General features: G+C 45.9%; 1 protein-coding gene across 2 annotated transcripts in view; it reads right to left on the reverse strand.

The window, feature by feature from the left end:
- The window catches only part of LOC135373116 (membrane frizzled-related protein-like), a 608751-nt gene that overhangs the window by 245736 nt on the left and 342245 nt on the right, over positions 1 to 20770 (reverse strand). The window contains exon 1 of one of the 2 annotated variants that reach the window (XM_064606386.1): positions 19606 to 19664. The exons of the other annotated variant lie outside the window; for it this stretch is intronic. Coding sequence (XP_064462456.1) covers positions 19606 to 19644 — 39 coding nt within the window. The 5' untranslated portion in view covers positions 19645 to 19664. Of the gene's footprint in view, positions 1 to 19605; positions 19665 to 20770 lie in introns of those variants that run through there. 2 annotated transcript variants of the gene reach the window in all.

A 20770-nucleotide genomic window follows, 5' to 3' on the forward strand; every position in this document is an offset into this window, starting at 1 on the left:
GGACAAGTGTGCTGCACAATTCGTCGAGCCTCTCAGCATAATATCTGTGTCGTTTGAACAAACTCTGCGCAGTCTTACACTCTGCCCATTAGGAATTCCAAGCTTACAGTGGCGCTGGTGGTGACTGTTAAAGTGAAGGTATTGTTGTTTGTCAGTTGGCTTTTTGTACAGGGTTGTCGTGTGGTTGCCGTTGTCTAGCGATATTGTGCTGTCGAGAAAGTTGATGGAGTGAGTTGAGTGTGTACTTTATAGTGTTGTGCGCGGTGTTTAGCAGATCTACGAACTTTTGAAATTCGTGTTCCCACATAATAAGTACATAATCGATGTATCTAAGGTACATAGTGGGTTTTAATGCGAGGCCGCTAAGAACTTTGTTTTCTAGGAACCCCATGGAGATATTTGCGTACGTAGGTGCAACAGGCGTGCCCATACTTGTACCACGTACTTGTAGGTAGTATTCGTCATTGAACTCTAAGTCGTTGAGTTTAGAGCGAGGATGGTTTCCGTGTCTTTTCTGATGTTTGTTGTAGAAAGGGTACTCCAGAGGGCTATGATTCCGTCGTTGTGTGGAATGTAATATAGAGTGATGTCAGATATAGCAAATGGACGCGTGTTGTTTACACCTCTGATTACTCTGGGTAGGTGGGGTGTGTCTTGCACATGGGATGGCAGTGTTGTCGGAACATGTGGTCCAGGAACCAGTGCCGTAGCGATGACATGGCGAGAGGGGCAGCCGCCCCGGGCGCCTTCGCCAGAGAGGGCGCCGAACGGCAGGTTGGTTGAACAGTATAAAGCGGGGATTAAGAGAATTTGGATTTACGATCTCGGCAATGCAAATAACCATTTTCTTTTCTTTATTTACAGAAGCTCTGGCAGCAGTGAGGAAGGGGGGGGGGCGCTTCACGTTTACCCTGCCCTGGGCGCAAACTTTCCTCGGTACGGTTCTGCCAGGAACCTTGAGAGTCTTTCTGTTGGTGTGTTGTTACTAGAAACCAAAAGGCCTACCGGGGATGTCAGCCGTATAGAGCTCGTTGGCTTGTACCTTGTGGATTTCGGGAAGTAAATAGAAACGACCCGCGCCGGTGTTTGATGGAGTAAGGTGTTTGAGGTCATCACGTGTGATAAGCTTTCGTTGGCGGAATTCCTGCATGGTATAGGTTATAAGCACTGTACACTCCGTTGTTGTGTCGTGGTCCAGTTTGAGGTAGTGTTGCATATTGCGGATTTGCCTATGAGCCTCAGAAATATATTTATCTGTGGGCCAGACGAGGACACTCCCTCTTATCTGGAGGCTTAATAAGGACATCATCTCTGTCACCTATAGCGTTTTGATGATGTCACGATGTAGTGAGGTTGTGACCACGCGAGCTTTGGGAAATACCGCGAAGTATGTCATTTCTTACTTCTTTAGTGTAGAGGTCTAGTGCGGGATCTCGCCAGTGATTTGGTGTCCAAGTTGACTTTAGCGGGAGTTCGTTGTTATTTTCTTCCGTTGTGTCAGCGAAGGATTATCTAAGGCGTAGTCGTTTAGCAAAATGTGATCTGTCCTTGTGGATTTCGTATTCGTTAACAAAATTGAGTGCAGGCCAGAATGTTAGCCCCCTTAGAGAGGACTTGTAGTTTGTCGATGGATACTGAGCGTGATATATCTATCAATGAGCTAGTGTCAAAGTTTTCACGGGGCGGCTCAGTGATGTTGCGGAGAGCTGCAATTATGGTATTGGATGGTTGATCAGCTTCTGAGTGTGTTGTGTTAGTGAGTCTGGTATTTGTGTCGTTGCTGGGATTGGCTTCTCCGAGTTTTCATTGTTCCTTGTTGGCTAGCTCCCGGTTCTGTTTTTGGATGTGTAGTTCGATAGTGTTTGCCCCCGCGTCGGTGATACTGATACTGCTTATGTGGCCATGGATCGTAACGAGTTGCGCCTGGCACTGTTTCTTTAATATTTCTAGAAACGTACGAGATGTGTTGCTAAAAGCAGATGTCACCTCTAGCTCTCCTTCAGGTGTCAATATTCCTAATACGGGAGCTGTCCTGGGGGTGAGGTCTTCGTGTGCCAGGTGGTAGGTGTAGATCCGTAGATGAAGTAGTTTGTCCATGAGTTCTCGGATTCGTAGAAAGTTAAGTGAATGCATGATGGGCTGGTGTTTCGATAGTCAACGGTGTTTTCTGCGTGATGTGCACGTGCACCGTGGCTGTGGAGACTCATTATATTCCTGGATGTCATCTGTCTGTGTTTGCGTGCTCGTGGTCTTCCGTGTCACAGTTTGTGTGAACTTTCTGTGTGTGCAGCTGGTCTTTGGAGTGTCGTCGTTTGCTGTGTGCATGCGCTGGTGCAGTGGTGGTTGTGGTCCCCTTTGATGCCATCGTGTGTTCTGGCGTGTTTGCGGTGCTGGCACTTAAAGTGTAAGCTGGATGAGGATGTTGTGTGTGTGTGTTTGTCAGTGCGGGACGGCATCTACGGACGATTAGGTGTTTGATGTTATGCACCATAGCTTGTACGCCTGCGTGGTTTGGGTGGATGCCGTCCCAAGCGAGATGTGTTTCGGTACTCGAAAGCTGTGTGCGTGATAATCATAACGTTGGCGCGTGCCTCATACATGTGGACGAAGCGGTTGTTGACAGCATATGCCTTCCTCTTGAACTCGTATTGCCATATGTGTCCTGGTATGTGTGTGCTCGGGAAAGTATCGATGTCAGTACTACCTGATCTGCTGTTTGTGATGAAGGAAACTAGTGCTTCGAATTCCTAGATGATGTGTTGTGCCGTTGACTGTACGACGTCGTTGGTCCCTACGTGGAGTATGAAGTGCGTGATGTTCGGTGGGGCGGCGGTTACATACGTCATGATGTTTCCTACGCCTGCGCCGCTTGAAAATAATATGTGGGGTCTGTGCTCTCCGTGCGGGATGTGTTCGTGATATAGTTGAAACAACTATCTCACAGGACTCCGACATGCGAGAAGATGGGTTGCGTACACTACTTAACAGCTTAGGCTAACAGTGATTAAGTACATGGTATAAGTATGGGCACATCTGTTGCACCCACGTACGCAAATATCTTCATGGCGTCCCTAGAAAACAAAAATTCTTAGCGCCCTCGCATTAAAACCTACTATGTACCTTCGATACATCGATGATATACTTGTAATGTGCGAACACGAATTTCAAAAGTTCGTACAGGTTGGGACAAAAGTTTACGCAACACGCGAGCGGCGTATGTTTTCGTCGGTACGACACCCTAGCGGCTGGCGGAAGCGGGTGAGTTTACTGCTTCGGAGGGGTGCAAGCGTGCGATGCCAGAGACACAGCGGTAGTTCTGGTATCGCCTGGTTGTTTGGGAAGTGGAAGCTACCGCTGTGTGTCGCTAACAGCGTACCCTTCCACCCCTCCGAAACAGTGAACTCACCCGCTTCTTGCAGCCGCTAGGGTGTCGCACCGAAGAAAAAGTACGCCGCTCGCGTGTTCCGTAAACTTTTGTCCTAACCTGCACATCTGCTAAACACCGCGCACAACACTATAAAGTACACATCAAAACACTCACCTCACTCAATCAACTTCCTCCACACCACAGCATCGCCAGGCAACGGCAACCTCACCGCAACCCTGTACTAAAAGCCACCTAACAAACAACAAATATCTTCACTTTAACAGTCATCACCCGCGTCACTGTGACGTTGGAATTCCTAATGGGCAGAGTGTAAGACGGCGCAGAGTTTGTTGAAACGACACAGATAATGCTGAGAAGCTCTACGAACTCTACAGCACACTTGCCCAAAGAGATTACACACATTCCCTTGTAACCGAATTCTGTCGGAAGGCACGCACACTGGATCGAAACGAGGTTCTGGCCAACAAATGAACAACCGCCTTACCGGCCACAGAACCGACACGTCCAACAAACTCCCCAAAGCAGTCGTCGAACACTTTAACCTTTACTTGGCAAATTTCCGAGTTCAGTTCGCAAATATTTACATAATTAAACTTGGAGTACATGACATTCACATTAGGAGGCGGCAAAAACCTAATAAGAACAAATGCTGTTGACCGCATGATTCTAGGTGGCGTAGTTTTTTTATTATAATTCAATGACACGTTTTCTGGGACACCCTGTATACTCTACAAACCGGGTCCAGCTCCAGATCCACACGTGACAGACGTGACAGGAACTCTTATCTCATGTACAAGTTCAACGCTCTTCACCGTTCGGAATTAAGAAATCACAAGGCACCATAGAAACACTTTATAAATAAAATACGCCCAGACATTTTTTCCTCTTACTGTTCTATCCCCATTATCATCTATCGACACTGTTATGTTCACAATGGCCACTACTTATTACTCTTTATTGCATGCCACAACTGTGTATTACAAATACACATATGTATATGTTACAAAAAAAAACTTTGTATGCTCTGAAAATTTCCCCACGTAATCACCCACCTCTTTATCTTTCGGAATGCTCGCCCATTCCCGCCTGACTAGAGCAATTGTTTGGGCCATTTGGTTCGAACTCATGATAAAAGCGCTAAAATACGAAGAAAGGGACGGACAGACAGACGTAGCGCACTTTCAACAATGTTTTACTCGGGAACGGTTTACATAAGCTTTAGAAACAGTCAAGTCACTCCCTTTCCTTCCTAGATAATAAATAGTTCTTTTCTAGTTTGGAAAATCTACGCTTGACTTCAATATTTTTTTCGAACAGGGCCTTGCACCGGCAATCATCAACATGCACCGATAAAGTATATTTTCTCTTACCCTTCATTCCTGCCTGTTGTCCCGTTGTTCGTGAACCTCCCATATCTGCAGACTTGCGCGTAACGCGTTACTAGTACATAATTGCGTTACTTGTAATCAATTACTTTTTGAGTAATTTTTCAGTAATCAGTTACTCTATCGTCAAAGTTACTTTTCTGAGTAGTCGATTACTCAGTAATTGATTACTTTTCGGGCAGAGATTAACTTATCTTTCGGACGTTCTCCCCCTCGTGCCCTCTGCCAAGTCAGCCGTCAGCCTTTTTCGGGTCGTTCTACTATAGCAAGCCGAGGTCATTGTAATAACGTTCTGGAATTTCAAGGTCTCTCTTCCCAATCACTTCCTACCCCGGTGTGGTACCTGCCTTCCTCCACCAGTGCCTGAACCTTTGGAGGTTTAGTGACTCATGGTGAAGTTCCACGCAATATGCTCTTCCACAATCGGGTCAACGTCTTCCCGGGACAGATCTACCTGTCCTACGCGTTTTTATTTTTCGTGTTATTTCAGCTGTTCCGCTGCTGAGCGCCCCCCCCTTTTTTCCCTTTCTTTTCTGACGCACACAAAGGCGGGTATAATTTGCGTGAATACAGAGTAACGCGTTACTTTTCTACTCTTTACTCAATTACATTTGGAGTCGAAATTGGTAACAGTAACCAATTACTTTTTGTGAGTAACGGGCACAAGTCCACATTTCTGTAACCGGTGTGAAGAAAAGATGACTTCATTCGCATAATCCCCTCCACACTCTAAGAAAGCTGCCATTCACTCCGGCCGTAAAAGCCTATACGGACCCTTTCTTCCCCCAGGCTGTTGACCCACAATGCGCATGAACATTTAACACGTCATACCTAACACTTTCAGTACCATGCCAATGATGAGGACGGTGCCCAGAAGAAGAACTGTACCGGTTTGAAATATCAATGGCTCTCGTCCTGAGGCAATTCCCTTCATATAATGCGACGGCGTATCAAAATTCTCCAACGGCGATATAGGCTAGTTGGTACATCACAGATGATTCCAGATCATAGAATACAGACGGGATCTGAACTTCGCGTCGGTTCTGTGTGCTCCGGAATCGTCTGGCAAAATGTCGGCGTGTTGTCCTTGGAAACAAGTCCTTGGAAAAAAGCAAGTTCTGGAATATAAGGGTAAATTTAAGACTCGACTATAGACTCCGAACAGATAGTGATCTCCTGCTGAAGAACGTTGACTATTCGAAATATCTGTGGTTTCTACCCCAGGCTGTCACCGGATCAGCACATTTTCATTCTGTCAGCAACTGAAGTTCCAATATCACAAACACGGAAAGCCGGAGTTTTGCACAAACAAGGTTTGTGTTCCACATGCCAGCGCTCTTTCGTTTGGGTCTAAATTTTAACATATGTGTAACTGCAGGACCTTTCCAAGTACGACAGGTATCTGTTGAGAAGAAACAAGTGTCATTTCACTGTGACATATGGAAAAAGCCGCGATGGAGAAGAAATCTTCTAATGCAAAATTTATCACGCGGAATGTTCGTATTCCTACACAACGATCCACCCGCGGACAGGACACGTAGTCAGAAGGCAGGAGCTCCACTTACTATTATTATTATTATTTATTGATCCATCAAGGGGCCTTTAGGCCATTACATGAGGGAGTGAGCACGTATGCAGCATACTGGCACTCTACATCAATCAATGAACATACACTGAAAATAAAAAACAAGCAAAAAATAACAGCAGACAGAAAAAGATTATAACAAGATGAAAAATAAACTATAGCAAATAATATATCTAGATTAGAGAGCAATGATGTGCGTGTACATGGAGCGACAATGATCAAGTAAACTCGGCGATTATTGCGTTGGTAAATTGGATATGATCCGATGACTTAATGTGCATCTGTCACAACCACAGGGTTGCCCACCAGTTTTGTGGCTGCCCTCAAGAGGTCGCTGGTGTCGCCATCCTGTCTTGGTCACATGTCATTGTTAACATCATTTCGAGATCATATGACTTGTTGTTGATTTTATTTTGGCCCTTGTAGACATTTCTTTGCCAGCACCCATAGATTGCATGACCGCGTTGGTCACAAGTGTACATTATGATTGCTTTCGCACCAAAGTCAAGAAGCAGCGCTTTTGAGTGACGTCTCATCTAGATTCTACGTCCTTCTGTAACGGCCCACAGAAGGGCTTTAATGAACCTGGAAAGCACATCTTGTGTTCGCACGAAAATACGCCGTTTTCACCTGGAACATCGCCGCACAAAAACCTTCACGCTAGGTGCACTTGAGGGACCAGAGAGATTTATAACCCTGCCTCCCACGTTCCTGTGTTACGTTAATGTATTACTCGATAGTCACAACGAAGTTTGAAAAGCGTTTCAGAACACAACCACATAAACTGGTGGCAAAAAAACAAAATGCCAAATATATACAGCAGGAGACACACCGGGAATACCCCGGTGGAGGCAGTCAGGATGAAATATTGGTCCCTAGGCGGCGCTGTCAGCACGAATACGCCTTTCCTGCACAATTATAGCCTTCGCCTCGCGTTATGTCATTTTGCTTTCGAACCTAAGTATGTATGCGTACGGCAGAACGTGACATTAGCTGACAACGATCCACAGGGAAAAGGGTTTGACAGGATCCGTCAGACGGATTGCCCCTCATCACGAGGTATTGAACCCATAATTCGATGCACCTCTGTTATTCCACCACCGCTCCAGCGGTTTCAAATTTCACAGAGGAAAACTGCTGCTCCCACGTTCTGCTCAATCAATTATTTTAACGTAATTTGTGTCCCTAGGCTCCCCATGATCGTGTTCAGTCTACTCGGATCAGACTATGCGCTGTCAAAGCGTCACAGAAATGATATTATAGAAAAGGGGCATCAAGTGCCTCGGACAACGATGGCAACACGTGTAGAAAACCTTCTGTTTTCCTTCGCGGATGATGCAATCCTCTGTTTGTTGGGAACTTTGTCGGGACATTCTACGTCTCGATAATGTTATCTATACGCTCTAATAAATATATCGAGATGCATGGTTAGGGATCGCGACACGCATCTGTATAACTCGCGGGACATTCATCTGCAGTATAACCAACAGGCTCTCCTTGATCTGTCCTTACAAGGTGTCCCTGTGAGTCCTTGGCTGCAACAATAACTCAATCAAAATAAAATATGCGAAATGGCTAGCGATGATAGATTAGTATATAGACGGCCTGTAAGAATGATCATGCTACAAAAATAAAGGGAAATGTTGGAAATTTGAACGTGATGGGCAAGTAGCATTGCTACGGCCCCTGATGTCATTTGGTTATAACGTGGCAATCGTCACTCGCCATACGTTATCCTATTTTAAACTTTCTGCTTATCACCATTGCAGCGCTTAGCCTTCGGTACACAATACCTGAAACTGAGGCGGGGAATAAAGGACGTACAAAAAAAAAAAAACCTGAAACCCGCATCGCACCGGTATTCTAAATTTAACTCGTCCACATCGTCTGAAATCAAATCACTAGCCCCGTAAAAGTGGGCCGGACACAAAATCTCTTCTTCCTACGCACAGGTATAGAGGGTGTCTCAGTTAAATCCACGGGCTAAATAATTCGTGAATGGGTGCACCAGTCCCTCTGTGACTTCCATTTAAGGACCTCCAACATTTTTAAGTTGGTATCTCTCATTAGCACGCACACGTTGAGTACACAGACAGACGAACCTTGCTCGCAAACACTAATTAGGGAAACCGATCGAAAAAAAAGAAAAGTCGTACAAAAGGCATTCGCTATTGAGATGACACGATACGTGCCAGGGGAAATATTTTTTTACCGGGTATATAAGGCGCGATAGATTGGCATAGCGTATGTATTTCTTTTTCATTACGTGTCAGCGCCGCGAAGCAACTATGTGGGTGTGCCGTGCACTGAGATAAAAAGACGACGAGATGGAAGCAGAAATATGTGAGGGAGAATAAGCTGACTCCTCCTACGTATAAAGGATGTGGGGAAAGCGGTAAGTCTGTTAGCTTCGAGGCTCTGATGTAGTGACAAATGCGCCGATGTTTGTCTGGAAAATATGTAAGCTCAAAGTGAGACGGCACAGCGGGAGGAAGAACCCTAAAATGACGTTCGAGTCATGTTCTGCTGAGAGACGCTATGGAACCCGATGTATTTCAACATGCTTGGATCTGTTCTAAGACAACTACCGGCGATATAAACATATCACCCGGAACATTTTATTCTTGGCGCACGCATGTTTTCCTCGTTAATTACGGCATCTGATAAATAAGTAATTCAGCTTACACGAAGAGAATTTATAACCAGACAGTAGTCAGAATCGCCGTCATCCACCGTAGTGCATCGTCACTATCGATGTCCGAAGGGACAAAACGCACAAGGGTTCGTCGATCTGTTCATTCTGGAGACAGACTCCATGACTTCTTTCCTTCATCCTTCATCTACATAAAATGCCCCGAGCTTCATTACTCTGGGGGCCCGCAACAGAGCTAACCGATTAACCGATGGTTTCGCTTTCAGGCTACGGTCCCACTCATCACCCGAAAAGTGTCATTTTCAGTCAAAGGTTACACGGCTTCTCGGCAACTTACGTGAAATATGTTGGTACCGTTGAAAAGCTTGTTCTTTGGGCAAGCTAAGCCAAAAACTCGTTTTTTATGTGATGATCAGCTGTGGCGTTATAAAGCGAGAAGGACGACCATATCTTCCATTTTTGGTGTTTTTCAGTCAAGCATGATGCGAACACGAAAAGAGATAGCGCTGTCAATCTTTTTTCAAAGTGACGTTGCACAGTATACAAAGGATAGTCAAGAACTTTTTTTCTCGCGTAAAGCGTCATTAATTGATTATTGCCTATCAAATTTAAGAAAAAAAACGCTACTTTTACACTTGCCATAAAAAGCTATTCTGTACTTATTCTCGGCTGAAAATATGATCAGCGGGCAGGTAATTATCAGCAGGAGTGATGTCCAAAGTTTTATCGCAAATGAAAGAATAATAAATAAACTAGGTTCAAAATCGCACACAGAAATGCAGAAAATATGGTGACAAGCGCCACCTGCCGTACGCGTTTGAAACCAGCGGCAGCTTCGCGTTGCAAGAGGTTGCCGAGAGATGGCACGGGTCCCTATGTGCTGATCACGTGATCACGTAGCGGTTCTCTGACCTCCCTGACTTACGAAACGTTGGCCCCGTGCGTGATTCCGTATACGCAGGTTCCTGCCGCGTGTATTTTTGTTGATCGTACGGTTATATTGTGTCCGTTTGGCTGAATTTCGTGCTGAGGAGTTGCATTATTCTCCATTATGCTGGTCGCCAATCGTCCTTTTGTAGTACTGCAGGGCTGCACATTGGCACGTGTGGGCACGTTGTCCTCATGTGATTTCTTTATTCATATGTGTTGAAGTCAGGAGTTGAGAGCACCGGGCCAACCGCATGGAGACAGTTTGGCTTAGATCAGCCCACACACTGCAAGCAAACACCGCTGAGCATTCACACTGGAATGGTGGAGCAGATGCTCTTGGTCGAAATTTGGCCTTTGTCACGTTATGCGCACCATTTCGTCGTGTATTCGATCACCCAGGATTGTAATCAGACTACCTAGAAAATCACTCTCTCGCAAAAGCAACATATTACGTTGCTGCCATCTTTCCTGCATATTTCGTGTTTCTGTTCCTGCTTCCGGATTACTGTTCGAGCTAAATTTAGATAGCAAAGAAGAGCGTTTACTATTATTATTTTTGGTGTGTGTTGTTGTTGTTCTACCCTGACAATTACGTCCCCCGCGGGGTGCAGGTTTGATAGGTATTTTCTCAGTCCTATTTTAGGCCCCCTTACTTTTCTGTTGAAATTATTCCTGTACTGTGTGAGAAATTTTCTACCTTTAGGAATAACTAGACTCGAAATGTGGTACGTTACCAGATAAAGATGGAACGCATTACTTTCGTCGTTACCGCCCACGTGATCAGAACAGTGCCCGTCGCGACGTCGTTGTGTACGATATAACCAGGTCACGCCGGAGCAAGGATGATCAAACAACATCGAGAAATACACTCAAAGCAAATATATTCGCACTGGAATGGCGGGAGAGAGGCTCTTGGCGGAACTTTAGACTATGCAAAACGGAGTAATCACTTCGTCGTGTAACTGATCACTCAAAATTATATTCATTTTACCTAGAAAAATTACTTGCTCGCAGAAGACTGATTGAAGTAAAATTCACTAAACGAATAATCGATCTTCACGTGTTACGTACAACTCGGTCGTGACGTTGTCCGCCCCACTGAGGTAAACGTTGCAGCTTTCACAGAGGCATAATTCCATCTGAAACATGTCTACCTCATGCTACTTTCGAAAATAAAGGTACCGTTCGAGGCAAATTTCGCCAGCGTTCCAATTCGAGAAGCGACATGAGAAGTGCGGCAGACACCGCGTTCAGGGATGCGTGCAAAATCTCGCCCTTGGAATATGGAGCCAGGGCACATCATCACGACAGGTAGCTGTGGGACAGCTTCTTCGCTTCTTTTGTCTTTCAAACACACTTCTCTGTTGGGTTCAGTTTGCTTTCTCTCCGTTTCCTTGTTTGCAATTGCAAGGTACCATGCTCCCTTCTACCCCTTCCCATCGTTCCAGAGAAAAGAAAGAGAAAGAGCCGTCCCCCTGTCATTCACGATTGCGCCGTTCCTCGCCAAGAACAAGTTCAAATTCAAGAATCGGGTGCTCCAAGAACCAGGATAAAATTCATTTTGTAGACAAGGGGACGGCATGGTGTTGCAGGCATTTTGCTGTGAGGAACTTTCGCCACGCGATGCTGTTTTATTTGAAATCAATTTATGGAAACCAATTTCTTGAACTGAACTCTGAAGTTTACATGAGGGATCCTCTGTTCGCTCGCAAGAAGGACGATCACTTCAATCACTTCACTGCAAACTAACGCGGCGGAAAAGACTGAAATAAAGTAGCGAAATCAGCGACTTGACTCTGAGAAAGGACACACCTCTTACCATCACATAAAGCAATAACTGCGCCCAGTACCAAATTTAGGTGGCGGACTACTGCTACCCGCTACTCCTCTAAAAAGTAGCGCAATTACAAGCGGCGCTACTCATTTCTAAACGATAGTGTGATATATCACTCTTCCTAATTACTAATTATGTATTCGCGTTGTGGCGAACACGTACCCATTTTGACTACATGTTGCTATACTCAGGAGCAATGAGCACGAAAATCGTCGATACCAGCCCTGAAACCAGGGTTCTAGACAGAATAGGTTGGCGCAGAAATTGAAAAATGTCACCATATCACCCGATCATGTTGGATTGTGGGGCTAAAGACACGGCTCCGCCTTGTCCAAGTGGAACGCCCTGAGATACGGTATACTTCTTTCCATTTTTCCCACTGAAATAGCGACAAAGTAGCTGTAGCAGCATCGAATCCGCTGCCAAGCTTTGTGGCGGAAATTACTTTTCCGCTAGTGGTTAGAAACTTAGCACATCCGCTCCTCAGCTAATGAAAGTCATGTATAGCGATTAGCGACTACAGCACTGCCCATTGTGGTACTGTCACCGCGGCTGCCGTGCGGAATACAGACAGGTCTAAGAGCAGACTTGTGCCCGTTACCGAAAAAAAGTAACTAAATACCGTTACCCGTTACTTCAGAAAAAAGTAACTAAATACGTTACTCGTTACCAACTTAACAAAAGTAACGAGTTCTCGTTACTCACAGATAACGAGTTACTTTTACGTTACCGCAGCATAGTTAAAGGAGCCAACAAACATGCCGTCACTTGCCTTCAACTCTTTATTAATGAGGAATTGCACTTGAGAAGACGCTGATACTCGAAATTTGTCGTCCGTCCTTCGTGTCCCGTGTCTCTCGGCCCGTTACCATGAATCTATATCAGTTTGCCTGGACCTTCTCCCTTGTTTCTGAAGTGTGTGTGTGGGGGGGGGGGGACCGGAGATTACGAAAACACAAGAAAAAACACTGGTTTTCGCGCCACCGATCACCAACGGTTCCCAAAAACAGACGAGGGTCTGCGTCATAATTTAGAGCGCTCTGAAGCTTAGCAAAGACCAGAAAAGGCTAGAAGCCGAAATGCGTTTTTTCTAGCCATAGCACAATTGGTGGTCATTCTTGGGAAGGAGTGATGGTCGGAGATTACGGAAATAAGAGAAAGGACAACAACACATCCAGTGAGGGACTGCAATAATACTTTGAGTCACACGTCACGCAGGTCAAATCTGCACGCATTGCGCCACATGGAGTGACGAGATGTGCTCCCCCGTGCTCAAGAAAAGGAACGAGTAACGTCAGTAACCAGCTACCAATTTTTGTAACTGATTCCGTTACTATTACCATTTTTTAAAAAGTAACTGAATCGTTACTTCGTTACCAAAAAAAGTAACCGTTACCAAGTAACGAGTTACTTGTAACGAGTTAGGCACAACACTGTCTAAGAGTAAAACGCGCAATTTCCTTATTTTTGCTTCGTTTATGCCATTTCCGTATTACGGGCATTGATGCTGGTCAGTTTCCGTGCGCAGTGTATGCCAGTATGCCATTTCCGTGAGCTGACTTTCGGTGTGAACTGACTGCTCGGTTTCATAGGGTAATTTTATAAATAATTTCAAGCTGAAATAATAGAAATAAAGGTGAAAACACATAAACAAGCAACTTCACAGCAAAAAGCTGTTGACTACATTGTCTTTTTTATTACGATTGTTTCGTCATCTTGCATTTGAGAGGAATTCATTTTTTGCACACTGTACGTCACATGGCATGGACGCGGCAGGCAGCACCATACATACAACAACAACATAGATGAATGGATGATGATGATGTGGGATGTTTCCCTGCGTTGAGTGCAGGACCCTACCCCATTCCAAAAAGATTCACATGAAAGGATGACGAGGGAAGGAAATCCCTACAGTTCGTGAAGGAGGCCGGTGGCCCTCAGAAAGGAAAGAAGAGCGCCAAGTGCACGGCACTGGTGTCCAGGGTTACTCCATGGGCCGAGAACTTTGCAGATGTTGAATGGCCTCTGATCCAGCATTTCAAGTTGAGATTTAAAGGCCCGTCGCTCGCGTACGTACTGGCTGCAGTCTTCGAGAATGTGTCGGATTGTTGCCGGTAAACCACAAGTTGTACACAGCGCCGTGGTGCTGTGGCCCAGCCTATACCGGAGTGCAGGGGTGAATGCGACGCTAAGTCGTAAACGACGCACTAGAGACGTAAAGAGGCGAGGGAAACCGCTTGGCATGTCAAATGAAAGCGTTGGGTCAACAGCATACAGAAGCGACCACCGGGTGATGTCATGACACCATTCCTGATGGGCCCAGGGCGACGTCAAAGCGGACAAGAGGGAGCGCCTATCTCCATTCGAAAGTATGATTGAGACTGCTGAGCGGCGATGGTGAGCTGCAGCAGCTGCCCGATCCGCTACCTCATTGCCTCTTATTCCAATGTGGCTAGGGACCCATTGGAGGGTGAGCCGGTGGCCGCTGTCTTCTAAAACCTTGAGTGTCGTCAGGATGTTCACTACCACCGGAGCCAAGGAGCCACGGATGCCCATGTTGTCTATGCACTGCAGCGCTGCCCGCGAATCTGTGTAAACCACCCAGAGGCAGGGGTGGTGATCCAAAATAGACCTTAGGAATAGCAGGATGGCATACAACTCCGCAGAGGTGGCCGAGGTGCGGTGCGATAGGCGGAACCCACGTGAAATTGACTCCTCTGGGATTACAAATGCCGCAGATGAGCCGCCTGTAGTGGAGGAACCGTCCGTATATACAGCGGTTTGGTTTCCGTATGTAGCGTCCATCCACTCCAGAGTAGCCTGCTTGAGGACTGGAGCATACATAGGACGGTGTGAATGTTTGGATTTTTGAGCACCGAAGCGAGTAATCGTATATACTATTCCATTTCCTAATCAAATATGGAATTCAATGTTCGAATTCCAAATCGAATTGATGCTTCTACTAAATTGAATATATTTGAAGAGACCCGGCACATGGAGAACAAAAAAAGAGTAAGCGCTATACTTACGCATACATATACGTACCGTACATGTTTGTATTCCAATATATGTTGTATATGTATCCAATTACGGTTATTCAACGAGTAGCTTAATTTATTCGTATTCAATTCCATTTTAAAATGACTATTCACACGTAGCATTTCTTTGCATAGGTAGTCGCTGTGGGTCAGTTTTGGTGAATTTACTTCCTTGTGTCTTGCAACAATGCGGCCTGTACAGTCATGGGGCTCCCGAGATGTGATACCGCTAGATATATTGAAATATATTTTTGCCTGTCGATTTTGTTGCTTTCCCCCCGCATTTTATTTCCCTCTTTACACATCACACCTCTCGTCATCTCACAAAGCGATAACACGAATCGCAGCCAAATAGAAAAAAAAAAAAGTTATCTTCACCTACTAGTCACGGCCGCTACTATGCGGAATACGGACAGGTTACATAGTGTATAATTGTCGACTTCCCTATTTTACTTCGGTTATGCCATTCCTTTGATTCTTATCATTTTGTGTGCGTACTGTGAGTTGAACTTCTAGTTTCAACAGAAGTGGTAATTTCATACTTCATTTCAAGAAATCCTGTTTCTGTAAGCTGTATTGAGATAAAACTGCTACCGATCGGCACGTGAATAGACTCTTCACAGCTGACTGCAATTATTTAGTATTTGCGTCCATTTTTTATGACGGTTGTTTGACCATTTTGCGTTTGAGATATATATTTTTGTATATCTCAAATATATTATATTTTGCACAGTCTTCGTCACACGCTACGCGCGCGGCAGCTACCCCCGTGCTACTCAAACCACGAAAGCACCAAAGATCAACTCGCCGTCTTGCACGACAGTTTCAGAAGGCTTTTACGAGACAATGCTCCCTTCTACACACGTATAAACACCGGGTACAATGGCATACAGAAGAGACTCAAGGTCAAAGGGTCCAGTCGGGAGAATCGCGCGCGGGACAGCTGTCCCCCGGGCGATTCCCCCTTTCGGGGTCATCCACGGAAACCGCGACGGTGGCCCCCCGCCGTAGCAAGTCCGTAAGTAAATTCAAGATGGCTACCGTGAGACCGTAGCCTTAAGGGAAGAGTACAAGCCCCTCCAAGTCTTTCTTTTTTCTTTGTTTTGAGCGGTGGGAATTGCGCGACAAGTGTCGTGCCCATGATAGAGGGAGTAAGCAAAACAGATCCATCCACAATGACAACAAGCCAGCCTTCAGTTGGGCCGTCCAAGGAGGACCTGGTATTTCTTCCTCTTCTCTCCTCGTTGATTGGCGATAAATCGTCGTTTCTTAGTTTGGGCTTGTGTGTTGCTCTATAGAGGACCCTCTGTTTACTAAAATGGAACGTTACGAGAAGACAGGTTCGAGGTTATATTTTGCTCCAGTGGGCAAGAGGGCGGGAAAAACGCTTCGCCTGATAAGATGATAAAACTGATAGGTGCCCACCAGCATCCTTTGCGCGGCAACGTTACGTAATCAATGACGTAGGGGCGAAAGTCGTCTATGCTTGCTCCCTCTATGATAGACTCTCACTAACAAGCTCATCATGACATGTTTAGTAAGTATCACGCGTTTGTGTACAGGAACGATAGCTTACCTGCAACGCGAGAGAGACGTAGTTCATTTGCAAGGGCTTCGGAATCCCTGGAATTCCCTTCGGGACCATTGTAAGATAATGAGGCGGTTGACGGGAGTGCTAATCAGATGGGTCGTGGCGTCTCGGCGAAAGCAACCCAAGTGTATGTGGTCTGTAGCAGACGACGTCGTGTCTGTAGCCGGCCAACTTTCAGTGGCAATTGAGAGTCATATCTTTCCTACGTTCGTGGCGGCAGCTTCAAGCTGTGCCTAGAATGGTTGTCCTCTCCCGTGCATTCGGTCACTTTTCATATTATGTTTATGAAGCGAATAGGGCAGTAAAGGGGGGAGGGCGAGACATCGTCAAGCGAAAATGATCTGCATAGTCGCCTCCGATAAACTCCGCGTTGAGCAGGGATACATCAGTACGAAATATAATTTCTCTGCTTTTTACAGCAAGGACTGTCTGGTAGGACTAATACCCTAGTCAGACAGCATTTCAAATGCCAATTGCGAGAAATTGCCTTCGGCCTCTCAAGTGACCTTTGTTCGGGGGCGCCTGCCAGACAGGCGGGAAAGGAATGCTCCTCAAATGACTGCCCTCACCGGCTCCCTTTTTCGGTTTCGTTTTCCCTGTCTGCTGTGGAAATTTGAAGTTGGTCTTTGCGCCACAAATCAAGATGCAGAAGCCATATGCACTTCTCTAAGTAGGATCTAAATACGTTTACACAGTTTCACTCCATTATCCGCATTTTGTAGGTTTTCCTATACGTTGAGCTGTGAAGGTAGCGAGGGTACAATGGCATAACACTGTTGTCCAAATTGCTCCTTTCTGCTCCCCAAATGTCGTTGGGGGCCTCCTTTCGCGTTGATGGTCATTTCTTAGAAAGGTCCTTTGAGCTGCCGTCTGACACGGCTGTCACAGGTCATTTTTTGCAAATGAAAATTCCCCGAAGTCCTTCGAGCATGCCGTCTGACAGGGCTATAATTCTTTGCCAACGTAATCTCGTGTGCGGAAATGAACAACGTGTCGAAGCGTTTTCGGTACTGCGTGTAACACTTGGTTTGTGCAAATTTCGTCGTATACTCTTGGTAAACGAGGACATTATTAAGATGTCGAAGTATTGTGTCACGGCAATGCCGCTATGAACGGAAGCTATGGGGCACACTAATGAACAAAAATCCACGAGAAGGTTCCAGTGACAAAGAAATATGTGCTCACGGCAGGCATCACAGCCTGTGCATTCGCCAGGAAGGTGACGTGATTACGAGAATGAACAGGAATTATTCTCCCTTCCCCTCATGTCACAGGCCGAACAGCAAATGTTGGAGAACTAGCAACTAGCACAAAAACTAGCACACGTAGACAAAGACTCATTTTGTCCTGGATACTCTCGCGTGCAGCACAATGCGTGCATAATGTAATAAAATTAATATGTCAAATATGTCGCAACATATTTAATTTCGAACGGTTGCTTTCATCAGAGCGACTAGAATCGTGGAATCAACAATGTCAGTCGCCTTTGTTTGGACAATGCGGGAAGGCAGACATCTGTTCAGCTATAGGACACGTGGGTATATAATACTAGTTGAGCATGACTACTCATGTAACGACTTTCGAGAACGAGTGGCTCACGTAAAGATTTCGTCATTAAGCTGGGACGTAATTAATGTTATTTTCTTTGTTTTGAGTACATTTGAGCGTTAACAGGTTAAGTAAAAACATATGCCAGTCCTATGAAAACGGAATAAATAACTTTGATCTGAACCTTCCATTGCTATTAGAGAGTTTTAGCTGACGGTGATCCGCTGAGCGCGTGCGGAGCAGGGGTAAGAAAATTGGTTTTAGCAGGGCGATCATCCCGTTTTCCGTTCTCTGTCTTTGTACACGGGAAGTAGCTGAAGAAATGCGAGTGATTAACTATAAGATTTTTCAAATGGAAGCAAGGCGGTAGTGTTGTCATTATATTTGAAAATAATTCCGTGACTGTTACTTTAATAATAAACCTCAATGTTAAAAAAGGCTGGTCGGCTTTTCAATAGCCGAGACTTCGACTTTGGTGCGAGCTTCTTGTAAACAATAAATTTGCGCAAGCAGTTGTCTGTCCTGGGTTCACTTGTGGACTTCCTGAAGCAGGAGAAGTTCCTCGGAGCCGCTACCGAGATGCATCACCCTCAGCAGCAGCAAAAGAGGATAAGGGCAGCAGCAGGTTCTAAAGACTGACGATGGAAGCCATCGTGACACCCGGTAGTGCGGATCGTCTCGCGTCTTGCACCCGGTAGCGCGGCAGCGGAACGGAAGCCCCGCTCGGCTCACCTGCTAACGGTCGAATGTTGCGCGCATGCGCAGTTGCGTGCTCGCTCGCCACCTGGGCAGAGCGGGAACTCATTAACCGGTCAGCTCTCTATTAATTCTCATCACCATACGACAACGAACACGAGAACGAGTGTTTGCGAGACACTTTAACAGGAAGCGTGGATGATATAAAGGTCGCCGGGGCAGTACTGCTTGTGGTGTTGTTCCCTAATTTTTTTTCTTCAATCAATACGCGTACTTCGACTACCAGGATTGTACGCAAATTTGCATCAAATTCTGACCCCTTTTCCATGCAAGAACAGAGTAGTACGCAGATACAAAAACAAAAAAGAAATGAAGAAGAAAGTGATGAAAGTGGAGACAGTGGCAGCACTCTACAATCACACATCTCGAGGTAAACATCCCCATCCCGCAAGGAATATTTTTATTTTCTCTTTTTCGTTTTTCTGCTTTCTTTTTGGAAAAGGCTTATTACTTCGTATGGGACACCCACTAGAATAGCAGGCAAAACTTGCCGATATCGATTGAGTCGTCGAAAGAGTACGGGCTCCTTTTGTGGCAGAGAAATTGGCCTCGGAATTAAATCAGGTTTTTTGCCACCCCTTTGCTTTATGCCTCACCTGCAGAGGAGAAAGTTTTGTGGAGTTTTATATGGCCCCGCGAATGGGAATCTGCGCTTTGTCCACTTGGCCATTTGGTTGTTGTTCGGGTATTGATTTCTGCAGGAAGGAAATCATTCTTGTGCCTCGTCGAACTGAGGAGCAGTACAGGAGGTGAGCGTCAGGGCGGCTTTCCTCTTTTCGTCTTTAGATTTGTTCTCTTTCGTGTGTTACGTAACACTTGTAATATGGTTATTTGCGCAAAATTGGTACGCCTGGATACGTCCAAAGAGTGAGAAAACGACAGGTCTGGAAGCCACACCTTTTCTGGATTCGAGAACACCTTATTTTCATATTTCATTGTCCTTAGATGGCCGCGGCTTTGGGTCTGTCTGTTTCTGCTTGCCACAGCTTGCTGAAAAGAGCAGTGAGGTAGCATTTAACGTGGCTCGACAGCCTGTTGCATTCGTCAAACTGCACATCAGGAGCCACCATGCAAAATAATATATTTTCGCTCTGCGATGTACGAGGGCTGATCAAAAAGTTATCTGACTGATTTTAATTGCTGGCCGTCAACTGATACAATGGGCAGCACGAGGGTGCCGTGGCCTCACCTGGGAGATATGGCCCTGACCAATCGGCATGCCGCGTGGTGTCACCCGATCACCTCTGGGACCTGAGTTATTAGTAATTTTCTGGTCACAAGCAGGACCCCGTCTCGGATTTCGTCATGAACATCAAACATAAGCAGAAAACAAACATCAAGTTTTGTGTGAAACTTGATAAATCTGCAACAGAGACGCTTGGACGATCCAGCAGCCTTATGGTGATGAATCAATGAGCCGGACAACCTGTGTTGAGTGTCACGCACGCTTTAGAAGTGGCAGGACTTCACTGGGCGACAACGAACGGTCAGGAAGACCATCCACAAGTAGCACGGCAGAAACTACGGCGTTTTCTTCGTTTACTTCGACATTCGCGCTAATGTGTACCAAGAATTCGTCCCTGAAGGCCACGGTTGTTATCCTTCTCAACGGCGAGGTTGCAGCGCAGAAGCAGGGAGGAATGCACTGCGGAAGAAAACGCGGTGCCATGTCACTCCTCATTGGCGGAGCGCGGAGCAACATAGTGCGCTCCAACAAAGGCACACATATTCAACCGGCACACTCTTTATTCAACACGCACACGAGTACACGGCTCATGAGGCACGCATATTATTCAGCATGCGCAAAGCCGTTGCATACCGACGTGACGGCTTTGTACCTACTGAAATTTGTCGATGTGGAGCGCTGTGCATGTTGTTTGATAACTGTTACGGCTGTTTCCAGACGGTTACGGCTGTGTACCGGCTGTGGGAACATTTTTAACCGGCACGTACGTGTCCGTCACAGGATGTAGAGTGTAGTCCGGGAACTTCGTACTATAACTGTCGAATCAAATTTCGGAGGAAGCAGCCGCGGAAGACCGATAGGATCGTCGCGTGACGT

This window comes from Ornithodoros turicata, unplaced genomic scaffold (genome assembly GCF_037126465.1).
Source record: "Ornithodoros turicata isolate Travis unplaced genomic scaffold, ASM3712646v1 Chromosome21, whole genome shotgun sequence".
Taxonomy (NCBI): Eukaryota; Metazoa; Arthropoda; class Arachnida; order Ixodida; family Argasidae; genus Ornithodoros; species Ornithodoros turicata.